Source organism: Strongylocentrotus purpuratus, unplaced genomic scaffold (genome assembly GCF_000002235.5).
Source record: "Strongylocentrotus purpuratus isolate Spur 01 unplaced genomic scaffold, Spur_5.0 spur5_scaffold_6, whole genome shotgun sequence".
Taxonomy (NCBI): Eukaryota; Metazoa; Echinodermata; class Echinoidea; order Camarodonta; family Strongylocentrotidae; genus Strongylocentrotus; species Strongylocentrotus purpuratus.
This window is the reverse complement of record NW_022145612.1, coordinates 18,800,173-18,823,149: the sequence shown is the minus strand read 5'-3', so window position 1 is coordinate 18,823,149 and position 22,977 is coordinate 18,800,173. Positions and strand designations below refer to the sequence as shown.

Sequence of the window (22,977 nt, the reverse complement as noted above, 5' to 3'; positions counted from 1 at the left end):
CATTCAATTTGTGCTTGAAAGTTTGTTGCTTGATTGTCATGGATTAACCTTGTTCAAATGTTATTAACCTGTGCAGTGTTAAGGAACGGGCATAATTCTTGCAACTTACCCAATATTTGTCTCTTTTCAGCTGCAGCCAGTCCGAAGCGGTTCCCTGTAGCTCTGCAGAGGTTCAACACCAATGTAGAGAGTGATCTAGAAGAAGGGTTCCAATTCTATCATATAGTAAGACAAACAAACATATATTTCTATACCCCGCCCCTGCTTTATATTGCTATCAAGCTTTGGTACTTCTTTATTATTATTATACATTCTGATCAACCAAGAAATTGGGCTCTTTTCCTTTAAAATGCAACCTCTATTAAGGATGATTAAGCTACTTCATAATGACAAATATTGTGTCTGAAATTGTATTTGTATTTATTAATAAAAAGTCTTAAGTTGCCCAAACAATTTGATATTCAAAACATTTCTACTTGTCCTAATGCCTTGCTTCTGTATCTCTGAAATGGTTTATTAAGATTTCACTAATCTTTATCTTGGCTTTCTGTACATTTCAGTCCAATCTGTACGAAGACGATGCAACGAAAAAGACGATTGGTCGCAGAGGCAGATCATCTAGCAGCACAAGAATCAAACATAGGAAGATTAGAGAGATCTATCTTAGGAGATTAGTCTCAACAAAGGTGGGTTCTATTCCTCTACAAATTGGTCACAAATACAAAATATTTTCAAATGCTAATGGTGCAATTTTTTCCATGTGGCTTAGCATTCAAGGTGAAGGTGGTATTGATATGAGGCCATTTTCAAAGAATGGAAGAATCTGACTGAAGATGTTGGAGAACAAACACTTGGAGAAACCCAAATGCATTGTTATGGGATATTGATGAGCAAAGACTCTGTCATTGACAAATTTTAGAGATTTTTTGTCACAATCTTTGTGTTCACGCTATTTATGATTTGGGCAAGATGTGTACAAATATGAAGACTTCTATCTAAAATCTTTGCGCAGGTGGTTTTCAGAACCGCAATACACACTTGTAGTTGCGAAATTGTATTTTTGCTGTCAGTTACATTATATCCAATTCCTACCTTGCTTTTCATACATCTCAGAGCTGTGAAAGAGTTGGTCCATACCTCTTTACTACAGCATCATTCTCTGTTAAAGTACATAATATTAACAAAGTCTGTTTAAAACTAATGCAGTTATGGGGTAATAAAAATAATCTGGATTTATATAGTGCTTAATACGGAATACCGCCTCTCAGCGCTTTACAGAAATTATTACGTGCTGAAAGATAAGTAACAGAGCACTGAAGTGTGCTTACTTACCATAACAGAGATGCCAACTAGTACGGATTTCATGTAATTTCTACGGGAAATCGGCCGATTACGGGCGGTACGATTTTCATACCATAAATCCCGGATTTTGCAGATTTTGCAGATTTTCAAAATTAGCACTTTAAGGTTTAGCACGTACTTTTGACTATTGCAGCGCAGCCATCCTTGAATCCATGCATAGAAATCCCATAGGGCTTCCGATTGGACAATTTGTTATCTAGCACACCCCTTTCACAGTGCAGGTGCATACATGTGTGTCTAGTATATTCTGACTGTGTGCGTGTGTGCCCAGCAGAGAAAGACAGCTTCGCGAGCGGGGGCCCGGGCCGGGTGAAATACCTCTCTTGGCCGCGCCGTCAGCGCCAGGCCTCGCTACGCTGGCGCCGTGTACACTGTCGGATTTCTCACAGGCTGTCACAGCGTTCGTCGATTTTCATCGACAATCTGAACTCATGTTGGTTGGATTTAAATATCAATCATCATGTCTTCCACAACTAAGAAGCGTGGCAAGAAGTTACAGACTTTTAAAGAAGAATACAGTAAGAAATGGAAATGCATCGTTCCTTCAAAGAAAAGCCTGAATCATGCTAGGTGCACGATATGTGCATCAGATTTCAACATTGGACATGGCGGGGCAAAAGACCATAGTGGCAAATTCATGCAAAAAAATATATTCAAGAAATTGACTTGAAAACACATCAGACAATTACGTGGGTTCTCCAATCCAAAATCGTATCTCACACACACACTCTCGCCATACCGCGAATGGTCCGTCGTGGGGAGCTAGCCGCCCGAGAGTTTGCCAGCGATACCAACGCACCCTCGGAGCTCCGCAGCGCACAATTTTAGCGGAACTCGAAAGGTTCGAGGTGGGAAGGTGGCGGGCTAGCTTTTTGCCAAAACCACGCTAGAACGTCTGCTGGCAAAGTGAAAATAACTACGATCGAGAACATCGCCGGTTTCAGTGAGATAATTCTGAATTCTAATTGAGACTATATAATAAATTATATCGACAAAGAAACCTCGGTAGATCTCTTATAACTATACAAAAGCTTGTTTATTTCTCGTTTTGACATTTGTTTTCGAGCCATTTTTTCGTGCGCGAGTCAATGCAAACTTTGTATTACCAAACTTTCAACACGCAAGGAACGGGGAACACTCGCGGACCCCGTATCAAATTCGTTGCAAAAAAATTTTTCAAGGGTGATTTTGAAAGCAGTGAAGAAAATTTGCGCTGCGATGCTCAGAAATATACTTGAAAGAAACTTAAAAAATCACACCTGAATTTTCAGAAAATCGTATTTGCATTACCGAGCCTAGATCTAGTTGTGAGTTGTTTATAACTCAGATTTTATGAAGATTTGTCGGAAAAAAATGTCATTTTTTTCCGTTTGGTGGTCATTTCTAGGCTAATATTTAAAAAGTTGCATCAGTAATGGGCCCGATGTTTCTCTTATCGTACTCGCATGTTATTTCTACATAGATTAAACATAGGATGGTTAGGGGTAAGACCGGATAACATTATAAAAAAGATATATCCTTCCACCCTCCCATATCCAAGTTTTGGGCTGATTATCGCAGACCCACCGCAGCAAGGCCATTCAGATTTTTGTACGCTCGCGAAGCGCCCTCTAGTGCCCCATGAATGTGCCTACTATAGTAACATATCAAGACATTTTGTCATGAGTTCATCCAGTCTTTCAGTAGAATACTTTCAATATGGAGTTACATGCACATGTAACACCAACTAATGAACAGGTATGTTACTTTCATTTAACTTGTTGTGCTATCGCGCTTGCCTGCGGGAGCTGCGCTTGCCAGCGTGCAGAAAAATTTGCGTCGCGCAGAAAATTACTGATTTTGTCTCCAAATTACTGATTTTTAGCCTTATGATTACTGATTTGTGCTCTGAAAGGTTGGCATCCCTGCCATAATGCTTTTTATCATGATGAATGTTTTTACATTTGATTATGAGTGACATGTGATGTCGACTTATCATTGTTTTTAAACCAACAGAAATCCATCCAAACGTTTGTAGACGAGGCCTTGCAGGTGATGTTATCAGTTTCTAACGAGAGACCCCTCCCCAAGTCCCTCAAGTACCTGTTTGATTTCCTAGATCGTCAGGCTAGCAGACATAACCTGAAATCAGACACTGCTGAGCTCTGGAAGACTAGCTGGTAAGTAGGAATACTCAGTAGGGGATGGAGATGGTGCACTGTTGTGCGCAGGCTTGAAATCCAGTAACTAGGAGTGATAATGATAATATTGTAAAGTGCATTGGAAGTATTCATGTAATAGACCATATAACAATGATAATAATAAATACATTAGATTTATATAGCGCCATTATCCATTGTATTTAAATGCTCAAGGTGCTTCAAAATATTAGGGAACACATTACACCATGACAAAGGAGTTGTGTACATTTACATAACAAAGAAAGAAAAAAAAATACAAAAATGAATGTGAAATATGTTATTGTAGATGATACAAAATAATATGTAGGCAAGTCTGTCAGTCTTAGATTATGAGGAAATCAGATGATATTTGTAGACACTACCTTCAATCTTTTCTATGTTTTGCTTGAAGTCTAAGGTCTGATTGGTAAAGAATGTAAATGCCAATCTCAGTATTTACTCTTGATAATTGACCATCCATCCTTAAACAAAAAGTAGTAGAGGTGTTGTGGTCTAGTGGATACATGTTGGACTGTGGAGCACATGGTTCGCGGTTCAAGTCCTACCGCGGCACTAATATCCTTTGGCAAGACATCAATTTGGATTTGCCCCTCTCCACCCAGGTGTTAAATAGGTAACAGTAGGAAGGAATCCTTCGAATAACTGTGAGCACCAAAATCGGTAGCCTAGCAGAGCTTGGTAATATTGGAGCTCCTTGAGCACCTTGCTGTTTCCAGATCCATCTAGAGTGTGTTTTTCTCTTGAATAATTATCCATCACTGTTTTGCGTCTTTCTAATGAATTCCAGATTGTTCCCTTTAATGCATGACAACAATCTAGCTAGAAAATTGTTATTGAAATTGATCCTCAATTTATCATTCTTCCCCCCCTTCCCCTTCCCCTCTTCTCTTCTCCAGTCTTCCGTTGAGATTCTGGGTGACAGTCCTGAACCATCCATCGTACGTGTTTGACATGAGCCAAACCAGGACTGTCGATGCCTGTCTCAATGTACTCACCCAGATGCTGGACAATGCCTGCAAGGGAATCGTACCCAAGTACAACTTTGTAAGTACCATATACCATCCATTTTGATAACGAAATTATATGAAGTTCATAAAACTTGTTCTTCTCATTTTGTTTCCCTACGCCTTTTTCTTGTACTTTTGCATGTAATGTAACTATTTTCAGTCATATTTTATTTTTAATCTCTCTAATCAATAATGATGATAGATGATGATGATGATGGGGATAACAGTGGTTACAGCAATGATGATGCTCATGATGATGATGATGTATATTACGGGAGTACAAAGAATGCAGGTACATGTATATATCAGGAAATAGTGGACTACAGCTTTAAGTCCTATCTCAGAGACTCAATAAATATATCCCTAACAGAAGTGCCTATTCAAACCCTCTTTATAACAAGACCACTGCTGTCATACTGAGCCATCATGACTACGACCATAACACTTCCTTTTCTTTTTTTCTTTTTTTCTCTCGTATCCCCCTCTCTTCTCTTCTCTTCCTCTCTTCTCTTATTGAACCATGTAGGAGACATCCCCTAGCCGTGTGCTGTATGCCAGTGAACTGCCAGGCTACATCGACATGATTCCAGAGTTCTACAAGGAGATCAAAGAACAACCCAGAGTCAGGCAAGAGGAGGTGGATGAGGAGTTTGCAGATGTTTGTGAGGTAAGGTATCTTTTCCTTCACACATCCTGCAGTAACTCTAAGAAACCGACGGTAGATGATTGGTGTTTGAGGAATGATAATCTCTACATCATGCAAAAGAAGATGATATCGGGGGAGATCTTCGATTTATATTCTTAGGTACTCAAACACAGAAATAGTTCAAGGAATTTGAAGATTGACAGTAGGCACAAGAGTAATGATAAATGCAGTGTGATATTAAAAGAAATCTGCTATTATTGCTTGGTAGCCAGTGCACAAACTATGTTGGTAATTTTTACTTCAGAAGGTGTCTCACAATGTACCATGTTTACATTTCAATCATCTGTATTCTAACTTTGTTTCTTTCTTTTCTTACTATTGCAGACATTCCAAGGAACATTTAGTAAAATTGGCACCCTACACCAACTCTATGAGTATGCTAGCAGAAGGAATGACACGGTAAGTCATTATTTCAGCTTTTCCACACTTTTGTACGTTTAAAAAAACCCACCACATCCGTAAGTTACTAATACCTTAGTCACACTAACGCGACCAACACTAGACTGAACAAAGTGACATTACCGGGTACCTCAAATGGCCAATGTTGGTTAGGGTGAAGTTGATGTGGAGTCAGTTTGGCAGTGTGACCGAGGTATCAGTATTTTCTTATTGAACTAGTTGAAGTTGACATCTGTAAAGCCAGATTCTTTTGAAACTTTAATGGCTGCTATTTAAGTGACAGGAAACATTCATGATTTACTAATATTGGTACAAATTTAGAAGTTTTTGTTATTGCAAAATTTTGAGGCATGATACTTTTATAAATCAGAACCATACGCAGTAACAAAGACAGTGGTAGTGCCAATTCTTTCTTTTTTCCACATGAAGTGTCTGATTAGTTTTACACCTTCTAAGAAGTTTCTAAACGTTAATTTTTTCTCACAAAGCCCCAATAAATTGTCTTTGTTTGATGCTTGCAGCTGATAGATGCTTTGGAAGAGGATGAGCAATGCCAGAGAGCCAACATGGGATACAAGCTGGAGCAGATTGGACAGATGTTAGCCCAGGGTCAAGACTAGATGAACAGAGCTTACCCCCAGGGCCACCCCAGGGCCACCTCCAGAAGGGCCAAGAGCAGATCATCCAGAGAGAGCAATACGACTGCCACATTGAGGATTGATTGTGTAATGCTATATGCTGAATTCCAGGACACTGATGGCGAGTGAAGCTGGAGCAAAAAGTAAGATAATGATGTGGTTCCAGGTGAATCGATGTTGACATCATCACGGAGATGCGTGTCAATACGTGAATCACCAGAATACAACGGATCAGTGTACTACTGCCTTGTGAATTGAAATTGAGAAAACCTTGTTCTTCTGTAAAACCATTGAAAAAAACAAAATGACTTGCCAATCTTGTTCTTGTGACCAAAAAATGTGTGCAGCATTGTTGTCTTTGATCATCCCAGAAGTTGTGTCATTGTCACCAGGTACCAAACTGTGTCCATGCTTGGTGATAACCCAGAGTGTTTGTAGTAAAATGATGTTGAATTTGTAAGATATTGATGGATGCAGAAATGAGTGGGGCCAGTGTATTGCCACAGTCACGGGCTCTAGACTCTTAGTTAAGTATTTTCTCTGTCGCAAAGAGAATCTAGCTACCCACCTGTATATTGTCTCTATGATTCAGATTCCAAGTACGCATGTATGTCTGGTTACAGTGGCTGAATGTGTATATTGATAAACATGGGCATGTCATGTGACCAGCTGATGAACATGTTGCAGTCACCTGACAAAACAGGCATGTCATGTGACTAGCTGTCTCTCAAATGAACTCAAATATACAGCACAGCTAAAATGGTCATTGTATTATATGTATACTTCTCTGTGGAGAATTCAATTATTGTTACAAGAATGAGTTTTTGTAAAATAATGTGTTTTGTGTAAATGATCCACCGTGAAAGTTTTAATATAGTTAGTGTCAGCGTTTTTTTTGTGCCTAAGATTTCAGAGTTGGGTATGGTGAAAGAGAATTTCAAAGTGTGGAAGAATTGTGATTTTGACTAATACGAATGAACTATAAATTATGAATATTCATTGAGCTAGCCATGTGATATGTATATTTAGCAGGTAGTTATCTTATTCTATACAGTAGTATACATTCACAGGATATAAATGTCTCCTAAAGTACATCTTGTAGTTTTAAGGTGTCATGATGGCCTTTGCTCTGTAGACATTCAGATTTCTTTCTTCTTTCTGCCAGGTCTTATTTACTTTCAAAAACTTTTCATCACTTTCAAAGCAAAATCATATGTACTTTTATGCATCGGCGATATCGGATATGTAACGTGTTTTTTCAGTTCCATTGTCTTTTTACAATATAATTTTTCAGAAATATATAATTTCTTTGACATTTTTTAAATTTCATCAAGTGACATGAACTGAATCGAACGTACTGAGATAATTCATTTTTTTCCTCTGAAAATCAAGTGCTTGAAGGTAGTATTTACAAATTGCAGACACTCTGTATGGTTCAGACCTGTCATTTAGAATCTTTAAAAAAAATTATGCTTTTACAGTAACCATGACAGCAATGTTTTAACATCATGAACTTGCTTTCACCAACTAGTTTCTGGTTATTATTGTGCCCCATAATTGCTATCTGAATTGTGTTGGATAAGAAGTTTACTGTAATTTGTTGATACTACCTGTTATATTGACGCACCTACGATATACACATGTACATTTAACCAAGAGATTTCTTTTCGTCCTTTGCTTCTGTGGGGGATATTTTGATTACTTTAAGAATTCTCAAGTACTTTTAGTCGCGATCATGTTTTTTATTATTTGGTAATAGATTAAAGTAAATTCTGAATGATGTATGCTTTCTCTATTTGTTCTTATTCTTTCATACTTTGCACATTGTAAGTTTCTTTGTAGGGCTAGAATATAAATGAAAGGATATGAATTGTGGATTTCATTTAGTTAGTAATACATAATGTGTTCTGTATTCATCATTGCCAAGGCATGAAACAGAAATCACATTACTTTTTCTGTTGACTTTGTGGAAGTTGAGTGAAATGCACCTTGTATTAAAAAAAATGTGTATAAAAAGGCTATGTACCAAATTTCTTTCAACTCAGTTCTGTGTGTTTATCTTAATCAACTTACTTAACCGTTTAATCCAGTGTTATTAGTTACGCAAGGCATGATTTAGAGAACCAGCCGTTGCAATTTGTACTTCAGTACTTAAAATCTTTCACTCATGCACAATTGTATCTTGATATTTTTGCTATGACACTGAATTCGGATATAGTATGCATGTGCATGAAATGAAGATGAACTGCAAAGTGATTATATTTTATCATGTTTGAATTGTTGCTGTCTTGTGTGTTTATTATGTTTTGTGTGTTACAATGCTTTACTCACATTTGATAAATAACTTGCTAGTACTATATCTCTTGCTATTACAATCAGTTGTGTTATGTATGTACAAAATCATTATGTTCCACTGCAATATTTAATTTTGCATGTTTAGTCTATGAATGTAAATGTACATGTAGCTCACGTTTTCTTTTCTTCTTGCAAAGCAGTGGTATTTTCTTATCTCTTTTGAAATAGGATAGTGTTAAAAAGAAATGAAAGAAGTAAGTCTGTTAATATTCTAAAATATCTTTATGATGTAGCTAAATGACCATTGATATGATATTGTCATTTTTAGTCCACTCCAGTTCTTAATTGCTATATCCATTTTAATTTTAGCCCATTTTTAACGAAAGTCATAATGAAGAGTGGTATTGAAATGAAGTCGATGTAAGCTTACTTCAAGAAACATGGTCACTGTGGAGAAGAGTTTATATGCTTTAATTACAATGTCAAAAATGGATTAACACAACTACAAAGTTAGACTTTATACTAACCACTGATCACAAAACTATGTTTATCATACAAAATGAAAATGATTTTATTCAATGAAACTACGGTTATGAAGATTCAAACAATACTCAGTAGATAGGTGTTGATCTGCCACATTATAGCATAGTATTCCTTTCTCTTTTTATGATCTCAAGTTTTAATCTGTTTCATAGGTTGAGGTGTAGTAGTATAGAACTGCCTATAGTGATGGACACTGCACATGTAAGGTTCAAGTGTATTTCACATTCTGACTCGAAAACACTACTTTTATCTTCATGTATGTTTAAAAAACAGTAGACTGTGCTGCCATGTGCATGTATTATGCCAAACAGTGATTGTGGCATTGCTCAGTATTGGATTAAAATATATGTATTTTCACTTTTCACTTGTGCATTGATGAAATATAAAGCAATCTCTTCTTTGAGTGGTCCGTATGTCTTACAAATCTGCAGGCTCAGTATGTAATTAAATAGATATGCAATGATTGTATCAGCGTCCTACTGTCTCTGAACTGACACACTTGATCGCGCAGTTAACGTCCTACTGTCTCTGAACAGATGATAAAACCAGACATGCTAACAATTATTTCCAACCCTGATGTGCAAAACAGACTGCATCCATGCACCACCAAATCCAGCTTTAGATTATAAGAAATTAGTGAATTTATTTTTATTTTTTGATATGAAGAGTGTTTTTGACGACGGTGTGGCATGGCATAGTATGAATGCAGTTTTCTGCTCAAGCTGGTTCTGAAATGCTTATAATTATGTTGGATAAGGGTTCACTGCAAGTAAACAAGATTGAAGTTTTATTGTCCTGATATTATGATACAGTAATCACAACAAAACAAAACAAAATTAATGATAATAATTGGATTTATATAGCGCCTTTCCAGAAGATACAAGGCGCTGAGTGAGAGGAAAGTATATTACTCCAGAAATGTCAAAAAGACAGGATTTTAGTATCTGTACATTACAAGCCCCCCCCCCCCCCCCCCATAGCCTTCAGAATATGATGTTCATGACAGATGCTCCTTCCAGCTGTCAAATGGTAATCAAGGAAAGGCCATTCAAGTGGCTATTTTTAGCATAAACATTATGCCCAAACAGTGCACTTCAGTTATGTAAAACTATTTGGAGAAAGGATTCAATTCAAAACAATAATATTCAATCTTGTTTGCATAGATTCATGAATGTAATGTTCATACATTTTGGTGTACAGTAGGAAGATGTATTGTAGTTGATGCTATGGTGGGTGACATACTGGATTCAGAACTTTCTCTCTGTGTAGTTCAGCAAACCATAAAGCAGTCTTCATTGAAAAATGCTTCAATAATGCTTTATTTTATAAAGATAATTCTCATTACTCATGAACCTTTGAAACAGAAGAAATCTTTCTTTATTCTTTTCATTTTATTTTCTAGTGCTTTTACTGTGCCATGAATTCTTATCATTTTGAAATATGATCGTTACGTGTTCAATCCATTGTTTATTGTGATCGACTTTCATGAGTTCATGAGTTTATGACGAACAGGAGTGTCCATCAGGCTTTCATATTTCACTGAGCGGTAAAAACGAGAGCTTCTGATACTTTACACCGTCTTGGTAGTTCATGACAACATGCAAAAAAGTAATGTTTTCCATTAATGTAAGTAATATGCTGATTTATGATAAGAATGTTTATTCCTTTTAATGGTTCCAAGGTGCAAAGATAAGATATGCAGACTACTTGTCATTTTAATTTTAGTGCTATTCTATCTATGGTAGGAATATATATAATCTTTATGCTTTTCCTGGTTAGTACACCATTGTTGTACTAGAATTATTCTCAAAAGTACTAATGTTTTCCTATGCTGCCTCTCTAGAATTTCCATATTATTGTTTGGGAGTATAATGTTTGATTTATCTCTTTGTTTTAAAAGTATTTTCAGCGTGATCACAAAGACATTCAAGAAATCAGCCCAAGAAAATCAAAACGACCTAGTGCATCCTGTATGTGCAAACATTACAATGACATTATTCAATCATAATTTCTATGGGCAGTACATTAGGGTGCTGAAATTGCCCTTGAATTTATTTCTTGAAAGTTTTTGCAACTATTAGGCGGGAATCAAATGATTAATTGTGATATTTTGTAGATATAGAATAAACTGATGTGTAATGTTCTCCTGCAACCAGAAGTAGTCCCACCGACCGGACCAAAACCAACAAAATTACACCAAATGGCCAAGAAAAGGCTGGTTAAGAGTCGGTTTGGCGGTATGACTGAGGTATTATGGGACTTATTTCATATTGTTGTTAATGTAAGTGGGAATACAGATGGTCCTCCCCCGTATCCTTCTTTCCTCCTCCTTTACAATGTTTTCCATTGGTTCTAAAGATACCTTGTATAAATAGAGAAATTATTTGAAATTTAAAAATGGCTGGACCAATCAGCAGAAAGTGTATGGTAATTGATTGCTTCCACAAGATAATGCAGAATGGTGAATGGTGAAATGTTTTTCTTTTCTTTTTTTAAAGCATCTATTTCGTGCAAGCTTTTGCTGTTGTATTGAATGTCATCACAAATCATGTTTTTGCTATATAAAACAAAATTAAATAAACCACAAAAGTGTTTGTTACATATGGCTGGCTTATCTTTTTGTCGTCATGATAAATATTTGCTTTATTATCCAGATCGAATTGTGGAGAGGTGAGAATGGTCAGACGTGTATTTTGAAAGGTTGAAGTTTTCTCTCTCGCTCTCTCTCTGTCAACATATTAATGGCATATAAACTGCTACATTTGCGTTAGTGATTGATTTTTGACTGCCATAAATATATGAGTATACTATATGATACTAAATTTGCATTTCGCTAAATTCGCTTTTGACAATTAGGATGTCCATGTGTATTGATGAATGCGTGGTAAGTGAGGTGGGAAGGATGGGAGGGAGGCAGGCAGGGGCGAGAGAGGGAGAGAGAAAGATAGTATGCAGAGAGAGACACATACAAACAGAATTGGAAAATGAGATTAAAGAGAAAACTGAGAAAGAGAGAGAGAGAGAGAAAGAAAGGAAGAGTCGGATTGAAGTAAGCTAGAAAAAGATGGGGAGAAAGCAGAAAAATGAGTGAAAGTAACCAAGTGACATGAGAGGGAGCTATGCAAAAATTACGAACTCCCCTAATCAATCTCCTTGCATGAAAACACATGAACTTGGCCTAGCCAGCTTTATATTCTCGACTAAATTGAATTAATTCAGCACTTTTTTAACAACCAAAATGTCAAGTCAAAGAATGCAATGACAGATTTCTTGAATATATATTAGACAAGACAATTAAATAGAAGAGAAAGAAAAAACAGGAAATTACCTTGAGTTTGTTTGGATCAACAATACCGAAACATTGATATAGGTAGATATCCAACGATACAGGATCATGTGACACTTATGACACTGATTTTGAACTTAATCTTGTGCCGTGTCAGCTGACTCAGATGTGATAACCCGAAGCACTTAGACCTACTCAAAATAAAATAAACCGAGCTTTAGACCCACTTTGCATTGCCCTACAAATCTCTTGAAGTACCGGTATGCCTATTCATTTGGTCACTGGCCCGTAAAACTAATATCTATTGTGTGATCTGAGGTCACAATTTTACTTACATTGACACAGCACTAGTGCAGTACTCTTATTCACTTATACTCCGGCGGTACATGTACAAGCTCAGAATATATCGCGCATCGAACTATAAATAATATTGAAATGGAGACTCGTACATGTCTGCTAGTTCTTCTGTCAGTGTTATTTACCTGCTTCATCGCAGCTACAAATGGTGCAGGATGCTATATACCTGGTTCATTCAAAGGAAAGCGGTCTGTCAGGTATGATTGTTTTATAATATATCTTTATATGTTTACTTTGTACATGTAGGTCTACACTCTCTGCTCTGAGTCTGATGTCTACTACAAGTCTGTAATATACTATTCGCTGCATGATCTACATTCAGCTAGTCAAGGAAATGGCTGTCGATATTTGAGGAACCATATAATCTAGACCCCCCCCCCCAAAAAAAAAGATAAACAAAGTACAGAGTATAGCTTCTCATGGTTTTTGTTCACACATGCCGTGTATAAATAGAACTTGCTGCGTACATTATCGTATGTAATGGTAGTACATGACTCATATACAGCAGTTGCACACCGTACTGTATAATGACGTCTGCATCCGGCTTTCTACCGGTCCCCCCCCCCCCCCCCCCCCCCCCTCTCTCTCTCCTCTCTCTCTCTCTCTCTCTCTCTCTCTCTCTCTCTCTCTCTCTCTCTCTCTCTCTCTCTCTCTCTCTCTCTCTCACACTTCCTCCCTTTCTCCCCCATTTTGTACTCAATTATTCTTGTCTTGAAGTTTATCTACATGCATGTATATATCTTCTCTACTAAATGTATCTCTCCCTGTTCGTCTCTTACCCTGTCTTTTTTTCCAAGTGTCTTCCCACCCCTCTTCCCTTCTCTCTACCTCGATCTCCCCTCACCTACTTTTTCCCTTCATTTTGTGAATATTTTTATATCATTTATTTTATTATTTCTCCTCTGAAATATATTTGGCATATTATATGTCTCTCATCATCATTATCATCACCACCAATTTATCATTATCATCATCGTCATCATTATCTTCATTATCTTCATAATCATCTCCAACAATTCATCATCATCATCAGTCGTCGACAGAGAAGTCAAGTTAAAATATAAATATTATTATTATTATCATCATCATCATCATTCTTCTTTTTCTTCTTCTTCTTCGTCATCATCATAATTCACCATTTTTTTCTTTACTTGTCTCCATCTTCATCATCTAAATGTATTTCACCATCATCTTCTTTGTTTTGGTTACAGTACCTATGCTCGACCTCACATGAGAGATGGTGTAAAGGTACCGTCCTCTTGGGACTGGCGTAACGTTGGGGGTCGAAGCTTTGTGAGTGCCACAAGGAACCAACATATCCCCACTTATTGTGGCTCATGCTGGGCTATGGGGAGCACTAGTGCATTGGCTGGTATGTATCCCACAATAACCTATGGCATTTATTACATATTAAATTATAAATTAATCCTTTTAACTCGTTTCGTAACATTCTTTTACTTCTAATATGATGAAACCGGCCTAACCCTGAAAACGTTATGGATATCAGTTCAATGCTTTACAGTTATCGAAATATTCACGAGAAGAAAGGCATTTGAATATTAAAAAAGTAGAGATTTTGCTTTAAAATAAAAAACAAAAGTTCAGGTGTGCATCTCCTAAAAGTTAACAATTACCGACATCGGACCGATGTCGGACTGGTCAATCCAGTCGACCGACATCACACAAGACCAAAGACCTACGAGACCGACATAACAAAGAAATACAGATGAAAATAAAAACTATAACAAGTTCACGAGATACCAACGGGCAACGGCCCAAGAGGCCAACAGCCCAAGACAGTGGCGGATCCAGGATTTTCCAATGGGGAGGGGGGGGGGGGGGGGGGACCTGAAATTTGAAAATCGCGCCGACCAATATTTCGCTCAGTGGAGGGGGGGGGGATAGTGAGCACTGTTTTTGGGGCCAGGGGGAGGGGCAATTTCATTTTTTGTTTAAAAAAGTTAAAATTTCCGTTACCACCTTTTTTTAAAAACCTGTTTTTTGCCAGCCTCCCCCCCCCCCTATGGATCTGCCCCTGGACCAAGAGACCAACGGAAAGAGAAAACAATTAAGAGCCCACAAGTAAAATAGAATGAAGCAACAAACTCACCAAGGAAAGGCTGATTATAATATGAAACCTTCCCATTTGAATTTATTGCCATTCCAAAATGTATTTCTTTTTTCTCCCGCTTGGTATAATCTCATATAGATCGTCTGAATATCTTACGTAACGGTAGCTGGCCATCAGCATACCTGTCCGTCCAAAATGTGATCGATTGCGGCGATGCGGGATCGTGTAACGGCGGCGATGACATCGGCGTATACAGCTACGCACACAAGAGCGGTATCCCCGATGAGACGTGCAATAACTACCAGGCGAAGAACCAGAGTAAGTCAAAACATCGTTTTGTATTATCCTATGATTTTGCTTGTAGATCATATTTTAATCAGGAAAACGAGAGATGGGTCATCTCAGAAAATTAAAGAGAGAGGAAGAGATTGTTACCTTCAAGATTTTTTTTAAAGTAAAATTTATACCCGAGCAAGCCTAAAGTTATATTTGTCTCTGTGACACTTCTTAGTTGATATCTCAAGTACTTCACGTTAGTAAAGTTAGGTACTGAAGGGCCTAGTTTCCATATACATATCACTTAATTACAATTATTTGTTGTAGTGATAACAATTATATTGATAAGTAGATCTTGTCACGTTTACATAATTATGGAGTATGTATGCGTATATCGTAATTTTCTTAATCAATAACAAATGGTTTCGAAAATATGGGTTTATAACTGATTATTATGTTTTTATAAAAGTGCTTAAACCTTTTGTCCTTTCTCTTTCCCATCCCGTTTGCGTTTTCTCAACCCCACCCCGTCCATCCATTTTCTTCCAATGCCACTCTCTCTCTCTTCCTCACTCTCTCTCTCTCTCTCTCTCTCCTCTCTCTCTCTCTCTCTCTCTCCTTCTCCCTCTTTCCTCTCTCTCTCTCTCTCTCTCTCTCTCTCTCTCTTTCCTTCTCCCTCTTTCCCCCTCTCTCTCTCTCTCTCTCCCTCGACCTTTCGCGCCACCCTCTTCCTTTCTACCCCTCCCTTTCTCCACTTTCTTTTCCCCATCTCTCTCTCTATATGTCTCTCTTCAACCCCCGTCTCCCTCTATCCCTTTCTCTCTCCGGACCATCTCCCTCTCTGTCTCACCCTCTCCCCTCCCTCCCTCCCCCCCCCCCCCCTCTCTCTCTCTCTGTCTTTCACTCCTCAATCACACCCCAAATCAGACTGTGATAAGATGAATCAATGTGGTACCTGTACACCTGACGGTCAGTGCAGTATGATCGCTAATTATACATCCTACAAGGTAGCAGACTATGGTTCTGTCCGTGGCAGGGAGGCTATGATGAAGGAGATCTATGCCAAAGGACCAATCAGGTTATTTGCATATTGTTATTCATTTCGATGATTTTCGTTTAAAGTGAAATGCATAAAGGCACAGATTTTTCAAATCCAGATTGTATTATGAAAAAACAAATCCAATTATCAACCGCACTGTGGCTAGGCTTCCGTACACGTAAGAATTAAGATTATTAATTCGTCATAATAATAAATTCGCTTGGTGTTATAAAGGGTTTTATAATATCTCCAGTTACACGTTTTGTCGTTGTATACACAGTATTCGGCCCTATTATATCCGTGCCGTAGATGGCAGAATAGCAGTTAAGGATCTCTATGCAGTATAAAGTGTAAAACAATGTGAAAGAAGAGATATGTAAAATGATTATTGCGTGTAAAATCGAGATTCAACAGAGCCATACACCAAGCGAAATCCCGATATCGATTACAAGTAGTAAGATGTGATTAAATAAAATGTCTAAAAACATAAAAACTCCCTTTTTTTTTTTACTGTCAGTTGTGGGATTGATGCAACAAGTAAACTTGAGGCATACACTGGTGGAATCTACGAAGAGTTCAAGATAGTAGCAATAGTAAGCCCAACTTCATTTTCAGAATCCGTTTCAAATTATGATAATGGCATAATATTTGAGTCTGTAATCAATGATAACTACTCTCTTTTGGAGACCTCAAACGCACTAGGAAAGTGGGATAACCTTTTCTGCTTCTGCTTCTTCTTCTTCTTCTTCTTCTTCTTCTTCTTCTTCTTCTTCTTCTTCTTCTTCTTCTTCTTTTTCTTCTCCTCCTCCTCCCTGTTTTTCTTTCTTTTTGCTTCTCAAATAATATTTTTGAAACTATATATGTCCCGACTTTACAATTAATCTAGCGCCACCTGATTTATAACTTTCTCAATATAAACATGTCTGATTTTAGTTACGTTCATTTGTTACGACCTTCACAGTAGCTTCCTGCGTTAGGTAGCATGTCTTAATCTATAATAAATGAAGGACATGTATCTCTGTTATTTTGATTAAAATCGAAAGTTATATTTACCTGTGATCTCTCTCTTTTGCGATTTTTAGTCGAACCACATAATCTCCGTAGCTGGTTGGGGAGTTGATAACTCAACAGGGACTGAATACTGGATTGTGAGGAACTCATGGGGAGAACCCTGGGTAAGCTTGAGATTACTTGCCTTGTCAACCTCATCTATATCTTTTTTTACTGACGTTTTTTCTACACGATTTTGTTGCTCGGTAACTTTCATATTAGTACGTCATTCAATTCTGGGTGCTACATTTCCTTCAACTGTCTTCTTTATTATCGGCATCTACTTCGGTATAAGAATAGTTTAATGCATATTTTGCATACAAGATTATTTGTATCTATAATTGTAAAATATTCTCTATTTTCCACAGAAAAATATATACAAGAATGGTTTATTCCTCCTTACATTGGTTTACCTCAATGTTTTTAATGCTTTTGCTGTTATTTCTGTACTCACATTTGTTTTTCTTTCTTTAATCGCTTTTCACTCACCACTGACACTTAGGGAGAGCAAGGTTGGTTCCGTATCGTAACTAGCCGATACAAAGACGGTGAGGGGAACTGGTACAACCTCGCTATCGAAGGCGAGTGCCGCTACGGAGACCCAATCGTACCATGATCATCGACCACCACTCACTTCCATCCCGAAGACGATTACTGACACGAAGAGGAATCACTATGACGCGTACACAGGCTCAAATTAATATGCAAACCCAACACTATAGAATTCAAATCGATTTGGCCTTTTTTTTAAAGGGGGGGGGGGGAGCGGAATATACTTAAAGATACTTGAGTACGGTTTCTAGAGTATTGATAATTTCTTTGGATTATGGCTTATAAGCGCCGACGATTACTCTGGACAGTAAAATGTTAATCCTATTGCTAGAAGACTATTGCACCCACACAAGCATATCGAAATTCTAAAAAAGTACAACTCTAGGGGGTGTTTCACAAAATCCTTAGACGAACTTAACTCTAAGTTGGACTTAAACAATTTGGAGAGCCATTTGTAGCCTTAAAATAAAATATATCCAAAAGCAAAAAAATCAAGTATTTTAGACTTTTCATAAATTCCACATCAAGAACATGATGAATTCTTCTTGATAATAGAAAATATCAATGGTTTGGATCAACATTTAATACCTTTTAAAATAACTTTTACAAAATATTTTCAAAGATGCTAATGGCTTTCCATAATTGTTAAGTCCAACTTAGAGATAAGTTCAACTTAGTGAAACACCCCTAGGTGGGTAAAACAATAATTCAGGTTGCTTCTTTGCCTAAATATGTTCCTAACTTGCCTAAAAATTCTTGTGCGCACGTTTGTAAATGTTTATGTCGTCATCACCAACTATATACTGAAGCAAAAAAGAAAGAAAATATGAGTGACTGAAGAAACAGACGAATATAGCCGTGTTCTTCGCAAGTAAATTTAGTTCATCTTTGGTGTGTGCATAATTTTGATCTCGTCGTTTCCGCTAAATATTGGTTTCTATATTATGATGAGGTGATCAATCCATTTCACTTTTTGAGGGCCTCATTAACTTTAAATAGTTGACAAGTTTCTTTTATAGAATCATATGAAATAAAGGGCAATCAGGTTATTGTATATATTGTGATGAATTCTTGTGCCATTGGAGGAGATGAATTGCCACATTCCTCTCCCTCCCCCTCCTCCTCTTCCTCCCTCTCTTCTCTTAATCTCTCTTTCTTTATCTCTCTCTCTCTCTCTCACACACACACACTTTCTGTCCGTCTGTCTCTCTCCCTCTTTGTATTTTTTCGCTCTCTGTATGTGTTTCTCTTTCAACCATATAACGTTGGTATTATATCTCTCCTCTTTACGCCATTTCTTTTCTCTCTCTCTCTCTCTCTCTCTCTCGTGTTCTCTCTGTATAATCATACTATCTTTCCATCGTATCTTCCGAATTTTCTACAAATTTTACGTAGATTTGTAAAACATTTTTATACGAAAATAAAGTTTTAATGACACGATGTTGAAATAAATCAATACATTTCGGACGACTAAAATGGTTCTGTGCGTTTTTATTTACAATGCCTCTCTTTTTTGTTAACATTAAGAGGAGAGGAAAATGACAGAGGGGCATCATGTAAGTTTTTCAAAATCATATTTCATGCTTTCATAATTATTTAGGCATTTAACCCACATCTGATATGATATCAAATTTAACAGCATGCTTTTCTGGTGTGATTGCGGAAGTGTTAAATCGCCCATACAGTTACTACATGTATGATATTATCCCATATTAGTTCATAAAATGGTGAAATAACATTGCTATTAGTAATGTCAATATGCCAATTATACTTGTGTACTTCCGTGTGGTTTTGTGTGTTAAACAATCGACGAAATCTAAACTACGAAATGTCATCATAACTATACAGCATTATTTGAAGGACGACGCTCATGTAAATGTACATTTATGCAATCATGCATTTACTCTCATAGTATGATGTGTCATCGAAACTTTAAAAAGAATCGAATCATTGTTTCGTTTCCTTTTGATGAATAAAATATTGCATTGTTCAAGGACTTTATGAAAGTAAAATTTAGGAAACGTTTTGTAGTATATTACTTTCTGCATGGACGTGTGGTGTAGATAATGGCTTAAGAGCATGACATAAATCAAATTAGGTGAATGAATGAATGCTTGAAGGAAATTATAATTGGCCAATATGCCAGATTCCCCCTCCCCCATTTTCCGATTAATTTGGGCTCCTATAAAACCAAATGAATCTAAAATCATTTTAATTGATAACACCATCTGTTTATCTATGTTTAATTAACATTTATATCGATCGTGAGAATAATAAAAACAGCAACCATTTTTATCTACGAGGAATCGTATTTTTTCAATAACAATAGGAGGTATTGCATGTTTTCCTCATATTTATAAGGTAATGTGTCTTCATACATTTCATTTTTTACCTAAATAGATACGTTCTGCTTATTCTGTATTGGTTTCAGTTCTTTTTTGCGAACGTTGAATTTCCTTCCTCTTTAATTTTGCAGTTTAATTAAAATCTAAGTCGATCGTGAAAATAATGAAAACAGCAACCATTTTTATCTACGAGGAATCGTATTTTTTCAATAACAATAAGAGGAATTGCATGTTTTCCTCATATTTATGAGGTTATATGTCCTCATACATTTCATTTCTTACCTAAATAGATACATTCTGCTTATTCTGTATTGGTTTTCAGTTCTTTTTTGCGAACGTTGAATTTCCTTCCTCATTAATTTTGCAGTTTAATTAAAATTTAAGTCGATCGTGAGAATAATAAAAACAGCAACCATTTTTATCTACGAGGAATCGTATTTTTTCAATAACAATAAGAGGAATTGCATGTTTTCCTCATATTTATAAGTTTATATGTCCTCATACATTTAATTTCTTACCTAAATAGATACGTTCTGCTTATTCTGTACTGGTTTTCAGGTCTTTTTTGCAAACGTTGAATTTTGTTCCTCATTAATTTTGCAGTTTAATTAAAATTTAAGTCGATCATGTGAATAATGAAAAACAGCAACCATTTTTATCTAATAGCAATCGTATTTTTTTAATAACAATAAGAGGAATTGCAGGTTTTCCTCATATTTAAAAGGTTATATGTCCTCATACATTTCATTTCTTACCTAAATACCGTGTGAGTCAAAAAAAGTTTACACCTAAAAAATTGCTAAATTTTTTAAAAATCATCTATGAACAGTAAATTATTATACATCTTATGAAAGAGTGTTTTATCCCAAATCATTTGGTACCATTTTTGTGTGGTATGTGTTCACGCTTGGATGAACAGGTGGCATTGTTTACGAGAGTGCAAAAATCGACTTGCGCCAAAGTGATGCCTTCAGTATGTATTATGTTGGGATTAGCGGAGTGAGAGAATGGATTAAAATATGTATCAAATGAAATGCATTGCATTATGTTTTTTGCAAAGGGCAAAGTCACACACACCAACATACACGCGCACAAATGTTCGTTGATATTTGATATTCGATATTTGATATGTGTGGCATGATTAATTTTGTTAGGGGTGTTATTTGGATTTGCAAAGACCGAATTAATACCCAAATCCCAATTGTTTTATTCAATCACATAGGCAACTTTGGCGCAAGTCGATTTTTGCACTCTCGCAAACAATGTCTCCTGTTCATCCAAGTGTGAACACATACCACACAAACATGGTACCAAATGATTTTGGATAAAACACTCTTTCATAAGACATATAACAGTTTAATGTTCATCGATGATTTTCTAAATAATTAGCAATTTTCTAGGTGTAAACTTTTTTTTGACTCACTCTGTAGATACTTTCTGCTTATTCTGTATTTGGTTTTCAGTTCTTTTTTGAGAACGTTGAATTTACTTCCTCATTTGCAGATGGTTCGACGTTTGCAATTTGTGATTTGTGAAATATTTCCAAACTCCTTCCTCAAATTAATTGTGTAAGTGGTACAATGTTTAGATTGGTTTGGTTATTAAAAAAGAAAATATAAATGTTCGGGAAACGTTACCAAGTACAGGCAATTATGATTGAATCGTTGCCAAGCGAATCAGGTCAAAACGAGAAAAAAACTGTTTATATAAATTGAATTAGGGAAAGATACGCACGTATTGGCCTAAGTTTACTAATTGACCTTCATTTTCCCATATTTTGTTCACTTAAGTTCTTGAGATGAAGGGGATAATTTAAAGTAGTTTCCATATAAAGAAGAGATAATTATACAATTGTTCGGCATTTGCAATATGGGGCTTGTTAAGTCTTTCCAAACTCCTTCTTCAAATGAATAGTGTAAATAGTACAATGATTAGTTTGGTATGGTTTTTAAAAAGAAAAATGTAAATGTTCAGGAAACGTTTGTAACTACAGGCGGTTAAGAATGAATCGTTGTCAAGCGAATCAGGTCAAAACGGAACCAAAAAAATGTTCATAGAAATTGAATTAGGGAAAGATACGCACGTATATAGACCTAACTTTAGTGACTGGACATTCATTCTCCCATTATTTTGTTCAATGAAGCTCTTGAGATGAAGGGATAATTTAAAGTGGTTCCCATATAGAGAGGAGATAATTGTACAATTGTTCTGCATTTGCAATATGTGGTTTGTTGAATCTTTCCAAACTCCTTCCTCAAATAAATAGTGTAAGTGGTACAATGATTAGATTGGTATATTTAAAAAAATCGATCTAAATGTTCAGGAAACGTTATCAAATATTAACAAATAATTAAGAAAAGGCGGATACGTTGAATCGTTGCCAAGGGAATCAGATCAAAACGGAGCAGAAAACTGTTTATAGAAATTGAATTAGGGAAAGATACGCACGTAAAGACCTTACTTTAAGTGACTGACCTTAATTCTCCCATATTTTGTTCAATGAAATTCTAGAGATGAAGCGGATAATTTCAAGTAGTTGCTATATAAAAGGAAAGATAAAAATAGACGGCACCAACATATCAGGTATATATTTGTTCAAAGATGGTGAATTGACATGATTTTAGCTTTCAGCAATCGGATCTATATAGTTATAGGGGGGAGGGGGTCGTTTGATGATTTTTTTTTAAGGGGAAGGGGCCCACCTCCTGGACATGTGTGCCCATCACCACGAGAATGCCCACTGCCACTCATCACTTTTTAAACTTTTAACATTTACTATTGATTTGTAACGTGCACTTTGCAATTTTGTTTGTATGTATCTATTTTCAATAATTTATTTGGTATATCTTTAAATGTAACAAATGTGCAATT

At 36.5% G+C, this 22,977-nt stretch overlaps 2 protein-coding genes across 2 annotated transcripts in view; both read left to right on the top strand.

Annotated features, from left to right (window-relative positions):
• Window positions 1-7,759, top strand: part of LOC753899 (plexin-A2) — a 63,206-nt gene extending 55,447 nt beyond the window's left edge. The window contains exons 31-37 of the mRNA XM_030973106.1: window positions 131-225; window positions 561-686; window positions 3,358-3,521; window positions 4,439-4,586; window positions 5,076-5,216; window positions 5,580-5,654; window positions 6,176-7,759. Coding sequence (XP_030828966.1) covers window positions 131-225; window positions 561-686; window positions 3,358-3,521; window positions 4,439-4,586; window positions 5,076-5,216; window positions 5,580-5,654; window positions 6,176-6,274 — 848 coding nt within the window. The 3' untranslated portion in view covers window positions 6,275-7,759. The remainder of the gene's footprint in view (window positions 1-130; window positions 226-560; window positions 687-3,357; window positions 3,522-4,438; window positions 4,587-5,075; window positions 5,217-5,579; window positions 5,655-6,175) is intronic.
• Window positions 7,760-12,775: 5,016 nt separating this feature from the next.
• On the top strand, window positions 12,776-18,234 carry LOC115918298 (cathepsin Z-like). Its single transcript, XM_030972714.1, has 7 exons — window positions 12,776-12,970; window positions 13,985-14,145; window positions 14,983-15,162; window positions 16,048-16,198; window positions 16,677-16,752; window positions 17,242-17,334; window positions 17,712-18,234. Exons 1-7 carry the CDS (start codon window positions 12,852-12,854, stop codon window positions 17,823-17,825), a joined length of 894 nt encoding a protein of 297 aa, XP_030828574.1. The 5' UTR covers window positions 12,776-12,851; the 3' UTR covers window positions 17,826-18,234.
• The last annotated feature ends 4,743 nt before the right edge of the window (window positions 18,235-22,977 follow it).

What these genes read in the sequence shown, in the direction of transcription:
- LOC115918298 (XM_030972714.1), top strand. Translation starts at nt 12,852, where the DNA reads ATGGAGACTCGTACATGTCTGCTAGTTCTTCTGTCAGTGTTATTTACC. An exon ending in GAGCACTAGTGCATTGGCTG is followed by an intron (nt 14,146 to 14,982) that starts GTATGTATCCCA and finishes AATCTCATATAG; the next exon opens with ATCGTCTGAATATCTTACGT. An exon ending in CTACCAGGCGAAGAACCAGA is followed by an intron (nt 15,163 to 16,047) that starts GTAAGTCAAAAC and finishes ACCCCAAATCAG; the next exon opens with ACTGTGATAAGATGAATCAA.